Source organism: Triticum urartu, chromosome 3A (genome assembly GCF_056163025.1).
Source record: "Triticum urartu cultivar PI428250 chromosome 3A, HENAU_Tu73, whole genome shotgun sequence".
Classification (NCBI taxonomy): domain Eukaryota; kingdom Viridiplantae; phylum Streptophyta; class Magnoliopsida; order Poales; family Poaceae; genus Triticum; species Triticum urartu.
In genome coordinates, this window is record NC_141875.1 from 652,159,985 (window position 1) to 652,167,670 (window position 7,686).

The 7,686-nt window shown below is 44.7% G+C and overlaps 1 protein-coding gene across 1 annotated transcript; it reads right to left on the minus strand.

Annotated features, from left to right (window-relative positions):
* Positions 1-1,575: 1,575 nt before the first annotated feature.
* LOC147981105 (uncharacterized) lies at positions 1,576-7,207 on the minus strand. The gene is made up of 3 exons (XM_087515865.1): positions 5,956-7,207; positions 1,713-1,727; positions 1,576-1,613 (listed from the first exon to the last, which is right to left on the minus strand). The coding sequence occupies exons 1-3, from the start codon at positions 7,205-7,207 to the stop codon at positions 1,576-1,578; spliced, it is 1,305 nt and encodes a 434-aa protein (XP_087371991.1).
* Positions 7,208-7,686: the final 479 nt, after the last annotated feature.

Consider the following 7,686-nt stretch of genomic DNA (forward strand, 5'->3'; position numbering starts at 1 on the left):
GGTGAGCATCATGAAATTGGTGATGGAGGAAGGTTGATGATGATGATGGCGACGGATTCCCCTCTCCGGAGCCCCGAACGGACTCCAGATCAACCCTCACGAGAGAGATTAGAGTTTGGTGGCTGCTCTATATCGTAAAACATGATGAATCCTTGTCTCTGGTTTTTTTTCTCCTCGAACATGAATATATAGAGTTGGAGTTGAGGTCGGTGGAGCCTCAGGGGGCCCACGAGGCAGGGGGCGTGCCTCCCACCCTCATGGACAGGGTGTGGGCCCCTGGCCTTGATTCTTTCGCCAGTATTTTTATATATTCCAAAAATATTCTCCGTTGATTTTCAAGTCACTCCGAGAACTTTTATTTCTGCACAAAAATAACACCATGGCAATCCTGCTGAAAGCAGCGTCAGTCTAGGTTAGTTCCATTCAAACCATGCAAGTTAGAGTCCAAAACAAGGGCAAAAGTGTTTGAAAAAGTAGATATGTTGGAGACGTATCACATAGCACATTCCTGGCAAGCATGGGATAGTTATCTCCCTCCAGGCAGAACATAACCTCTCATGAATGCATTAGAGAGCTTGAAGAGAGGCTTGTAACTTAGGAGGTAGCTGCGAGATCAGCATTTGATAGGTATCAAGACGAGCTGAACGGAAGAATGGCAGCATAGCAATTGGAAATCGAAGAGATGAAAGACAAGCAACTATACGAAATTGTAGCTCTCAAGAAGGCACAAGAGGGGAAAACTTCTTATATGGACAACTCGCAGGAAATTTAGGTTTTCTCTTATGGATGCAGGGCGGCTCTGACAAAAGCATGTCGCGGCCTATTTTGGGGGCCTTTGACAAAACATGTCGCGGCCCACTTTGGGGGGCTTTGACAACACCATGTCACTACCCTGATGGTGGTCTTCTCCATCCAAAAACTTATGGTTGTCCCTTATTATATTTTGTAATGTGTGGTAAACTATCAGTTTCCTTTTATGTCGTGTCTGATACTTCCTCAGTTGGCTGATCATTATCGGAATTGTGTTAAGCATGTCTGTTTTTAGTTTTAACGAATGTCATTTCAGTCTCATATTTGATATTTTACAAATTTTAAAAATAAAATTGAAATTGAAATTTGGTTGGCAGTTACAACAGTGAATGAACTGTGACGGTAATAGTGACGGAAATGTGTGTCGTCACAAGCTTCTCGACCGACATGTAAGCAGCCACATCAGCATCCCATTCGCCCACATGTCATGATCTTTGACCGGTCAAACCTGATTATAACTGATGGGCACCCTCAGTGAAAAAACATCGGCCGAGCCCAGCTGCCAGGTGCGACGTCATCATATTATGGGCCCATATGTCAGATTCATTGGCGGGTCAAACATGTTGGGGTCGGTTTTTAGTATAGGATGACAGTTCTAATGACATTTTTTTAGCCATCAAGATAGTTTCATCGATGTTTTTTGGATCGTCACCTAAGATATGATTGTAGCGACCTAACCCAAATGGATCGGCGCCTCTGTGCTTTCTGTGCTATCCCTGGAACAGTATGCTAGCACACATAGTACATCGATGAAATACCAAAACATCACATGTTAAAAAAGGTAACATAGTTCCAGAGTATACCTTATATAACACAACAGAAAACAATTATAAGGGTGTGAAGTCCCACCAACACCAACGGCAAGTTGAGTGTAGACCATAACCCTACAACGTAACTCTTACCTGTCGTAGAAATTCCTGCAACACGATAAGTTGCAGCCATTTAGGTCAGTACATTGATTGTACTAGCAAGATCACAGATAAGAAGAGATGAAAATGAACTCTATCACTATATGCAATATGGCTGTGGTGGTTCTAAGTTTAAGTTTTGCATAAAAGCTAATTTTTCCCTACTCAAGACACTACTAGGGAAAGGCCTACTCAGGGCGCACCAGTTTTACCTACTAATGGCGCATCACTGGTGCACCATTAGTATCACGCCACTAGTATTTTTTACTAATGGCGAACCACCCAGTGCGCCATTAGTATATAACACCATGCGCCATTAGTATGCCTCCCAGGGCCATATTTAACAATGTGCTTTGGCACACTAATGGCGCACTACGGATGGATGCGCCATTAGTATACTTGGCATACTAATGGCACACTCTTTAGTGATGCGCCATTAGTATGAATATTAGGGTTTTTTTACTTTTCTGATTTTTGCACAGGTTACAAAATATATTATTTGACAGAATATAGGCAGTAGCACACAACAACAGCAAACTCATCGAATACAATAGAAGATTAGTCTCCGAATACAATTCATCATATTAGTCTCCGAATTCAAAAGACCGAACAAAGATAAAACATTACAAGTCTCGAGACCGTGAGTATTGAGTTTTCGGAAGTAATACTAATCCTAACAAGTCCTACTAATCATCATCATACAACTTCTACTCGTAATTCATGACAAGTCGTACGATCATCATCTTGATAGTCATCGAACCAACCCTACTTAATTGTTCTTAGCACATGATCATCAGTATTAGGCAGGACCTAAATACCCTATTTAAGCTAATATAGCATAAAACAATATAGACCCTGACTCTCCATTATGGAGAATGGAGAACATTCTGTCTCCAATTCTTGCGCTTCGCTTCCTTTTGCTTCCAAGAAGCTCCTCACGACTATCCATACATTTTTCCATCCTTTGATTTTCATGTCTCCACTTCTTTTAGAAATCTCGTATGGACAGTTGAGATTCGTAGGACAACCTGGCTGTATGTTCAAAACATTAACACTACCTTTTTGATACATCATATGAGGCACACAATTCTCTGGGATTATCTATTGAATAACATAGTAATAACTTCATAGTTAGCAATGATGTACTAGTTTTAGAAGTATGCAAAAGATGCACGGATGTCGTAATAGTAAAAATCTTACCAGGGTATCTCCATGGTAGTTACCGTAGTTCAACACATGTAGTAGTGGCACGTATTTACCATAATGTTGAGGATTTTGATTGTGGATAATGTAATTCTCAATGTCAGTACAAAATCCGACCAGATGATTTTTCTCCTTGTAAGTTGTTAATTCGGAGCCATCGGTGTAGTAGGTTTTGTCTACCATCTCTCGCACATTCTTTGAATAATAAAAATAAGCTGTCAATGGAAATAAGCTGTCAACTATTTTGAAATAAACAATATAAATTAGCTAATAATTATGTTTGAGAAACTCACATAGCGGTAGAACTGGAGGCGTATCAACAAGGACCCAAATGTCCATATTGTCTTGGTTGATGTCAGGATTACCAAGATCCATGGTGATAAGCATACCCTCATCAAAACCATACATCTTGCAAAATGCTTCCCAATTTTTGCAACCAAAATGGGTTACGCTCTCAGAATTATATAGATTTACTTCAAAGTCCACATCGTGATGAGTCCTTAGGTGAATTTTCTTTGTTTCGGAAATTTCATGGTCTTCAAAATCCACCCTCTCCAAGACATAGCGTCTTGCATGGCATGGGATAAGCTATACTCGAATTGTAAAAGATGAAAATTACACGTTGAAATAGTTGAAGTCATGCTTAATTATGAAAACAACACTTTCGTCATTGTGTACCGTTTCAACTTCGAAGGTCTCCTCGAGCTTAATGCTGAAGCGCCGATCATCGTCCAGGTAAGGCATGTCGCACAGACCTCGATCGTCGTGGCACCAGTCACACTCCGCCGGGAGACTTTCGTCGTCCGATGATGATGACGACATATCCTACGTTCATAATTCAAAACTACATCATTTAGGGTTTGTCGACACCGAGGCATCCTAAAAGCTAAGCTTTTATCATTTAGGGTCTGTCGACACCGAGGCACCCTAAAAGCCTGATCTTTCATCATTTAGGTTCTTATCGACACCGAGGCACCCTAAAAGCCAAGGTTTTATCATTTAGGGTTTGTCGATGTCGAGGCACCCTAAAAGCCTAAGCTTTCATCATTTAGGTTTTGTCGACGCCGAGGCACCCTAAAAGCCTAAGCGTACGTCATTTAGGTTCTCATCGACACCGAGGCACCCTATAGAAGCCAAGTTAAGTTTTCATCATTTAGGGTTTATCGATGCCGAGGCACCCTAGGTTGGGCCTAATCACTTGGCACTAATCACTTGGCTCTATTGCCACCTATGTTGGGTTTATCATCTAGGGTTTAGGGCCTAATCACTTGGCTCTATTGCCACCTATGGTTTAATGCAGCAAGAATGGCGGGGCAGTTGATCCTACTTAACTAAGTACTAAGATACCCCGGCCCATGCATTAGTCGCAAGTACCCCATATGTCCTAATTTTAGCAAAGTCATGCTAAAATTCACGGAAAATTTCAGCATGACCTTTGCTGAAAATAGGACATATGGAGTACCCGAATTTGCCGGAACGGAAGTTAATCGACATTCCGGCAAACTCAAGGGCCTCTCGGGGTACCTACAAATTCATCACGACACAATGGTCGGATACAAAACCCAGCAACTTTACAAGTCTTTCACAGAATTGTTTGCAAGTTCTCATATGTAATAAAGATGAGCCTCCAATGCTGATTTGTTTGCCTCAAGACAAGATGAACCTCAATGGTCGATGCCTAGATAATTCGTGCAGTAGGAGATGCACTCTTCGGTCAGAAAGCCCCTGGCTATACTTCCCTATGGACGTGACATGTTGCGAATGTATCCTTTGATGACACCATTCATCCTTTTGAACGGCATCATGCTGTGCAGGAACGTCGGCCCGAGTTGGATGATATCCTCCACGATATGGACCAGCAGATGCACCATAACGTCGAAGAATGCGGGCGGGAAGTACATCTCAAGCTCGCATAGTATCACCACAATCTCTTCCTGTAGCCTTCTGAGTTGCCTCACGCCAACCAACTTCTGAGAGATGACGTCGAAAAAGTTGCATAGGCCAAATAGCGTTTCACGGACGTGCGCGTACATGATCCCACAGATTGCAACTGGAAGTATCTGCGTCATCAGCACGTGACAGTCGTGAGACTTCATCCCGCTGAACTTCTGCTTCGTTGGGTCTAGGTATCTGCTTATCTTCCCCGCGTAACCGTAAGGAAGTTTTACTCCTACGAGGCAGGTGAAAAACTGCTCGATCTCCTCCTGACTTAGAGTGAAGCACGCGGGAGGGTAGTCATTTCCGGTCTTCTTGGCCTTTTTGCCTTTGCGACGACTTTCTGTGTCCTGCTTCGCCTCATCATCATCATCATCATCATCATCATTAGCGTGAAGCTCCTGCCTGATGCCCATTGATTTCAAGTCTGCCCTTGCTTTCGGCCCATCTTTGGTCCTCTCTGGCATGTTGAGCAGGGTACCAAGCAGACTCTCGCACACGTTCTTCGTGATATGCATGGCATCAAGGCTGTGAGGCACACGGTGGATCTTCCAGTATGGCAAGTCCCAGAAAACAGACCTCGTTTTCCATACCTTCAGCAGCGGCTCTCGCGCCTTTCGCTTATTTCCCGGCTCTGGCGCCTTTTGCTTCTTTCCCGGCAGTGGGCAATCTTTCCAATTTTTGAACAGGCCGTCTATTTCCTCGCCGCTACTCGTACGCGGGCGTCTTCGGAGTTCGCTTTCACCATCGAACAGATCCTTGCGTTTCCTCCACGGGTCATCGTCGTGAAGCCACCTTCGATGTCCCATGAACATGGTTTTCGAAGACCTGGGATCTCTATCTAGCTGGCGATACGTTCTGTCATCCATGCACATGACGCATCCAAAAAATCCATGGACCACCTGCCCCGCGAGATATCCGTAACCGAGATAGTCGTGCATCGTCGTGAGCAGTGCGGCTCTCATAGGGAAATATTCTTTCTCTGCGGCGTCCCACGTATTGGCTGGCGTTTTCCACAGCGTGTCTAGCTCCTCTTTCAGCAGCCCCAGATACAGATTGATGTCATTCCTTGGTTGTTTCGGCCCTTCAATTAGCATACTCATGTGAATGTACTTCCTCTTCATGCACAACCACGGGGGAAGGTTGTACATCCACACAAACACAGGCCGGGTGCTATGTGTGCTTCTCTGGCTGCCAAATGGATTGACTCCATTGGTGCTCACGCCCAGCACAATGTTCCTTGGATCCTTCACAAATTCTGGGTGTTTGAAGTTCAACGCTTGCCACTGGCTCCCATCCTTAGGGTGACTCAACATCTTGTCTTTTTTATTTATCTCCGGATCATTTGCGTCATCTTCTCGCTTCTTCTCCTCCCTATCCGCGTGCCAACGCAGGAGCTTTTCTACCTTAGGGTCCGTGAAATACCGCTGCAGACGAGGAGTGATTGGAAAGTACCACACCACTTTTCGAGGAGCTTTCTTCCTCTTCTTGTATCGAGTGACGCCGCACACCGGACATATGGTAGACTCCGCGTGCTCGCCCCGATAAATGATGCAATTGTTGATGCACACATGGTATTTCACGTGCGGTAAATCCAGAGGACACATGACTTTCTTCTCCTCCTCAAAACTGGTCGGCCACTTGTTCCCCTTGGGAAGACGTTCGTGCCAGAATGACATGTTCTCGTCGAAGCATGCGTCGATCATTTTGTGTTTTACCTTCATCTCCAAAGCCATGAGCGTTACTTTCAGGCGGCTATCCTCGGGTCTGCATCCTTCATACAATGGAGTAACCGCGTCTATCTCCAGTTGATCCAGCTTGGCTTTCTCTTGGGCGGCAGCTCTTGCGTTATCCGTCTGCTTGAGAAGCAGCTCTTGAATATGAGGGTCTTGCACCCAGCCCATCGATGGTCCATCGTCATCTGCTCCTCTAGCATCTAGATCTTCATGATCATGCCCTTCGTCTGCTCCGGCATCTTCCTCATCCTCATGTCCGGCATCTTCTACATGATGACTGTGTACAGCATCACTGTCGTGATCATGTCCTAGAGATTCTTTGTCTTCTCGCCCTCCCGAGCCGCGGTGGTTGTCTTGCTGCCCTTCCTCATTTCTTGCCCGGCCCCCATGGACGACTTCATAGTCATCTTCATCACCTTGCCACCGATAGCCATCCATGAAACCACGCAAGAGCAGGTGGTCCCGCACCTGCCTGGAATCCGGGTCCGCAATAAGGCTCTTCAGCTTGCATCTTCGACACGGACATCTTATCTCCTTCTCGTTCTTTTGAAGCATCTCGGACTTCGTGGAGCTCAAAAACCTATTCACTATGCCTTCGGTCATTGTGCGGACCATGGTCGCCTGCGGGGTAGAGCAAAATGATATTTTAGAACCAAGAAAAAATTTGGCATGACTTTCCCTAAAAATAGGACCAAAAATAATGCATAGTGCCAAAATTCTCGCCGAAACGGAAATGAATCAACATTCCGTCAAAATATTGGCAACTATCGCAGTTCAAATACCGGTACCTGCAAACACAAACATATATGCAACACCACAAACATATGCAACACCACAAACATACATAGATCTAGCTAGGCCACAAAAAGTGCATGTGCACGTTGTTGGAGCGAGCTAGGGAGAAAAAAAAGTAGATCTACAACATGAAGATAGCTTTCCCCTTACTTACCTATCAAAAAAAGGTAATTTCAACACTTAATTTTGATGAATCTATGGTGCAAATGAGGTGAGTAGGAGGAGGCAGCCAACAAGCTTAGAGAAGGAGGTGGGGGGATGAAGTGGGGAAAGTGAGTGTGTAGGTGTGGCTGTCCAAA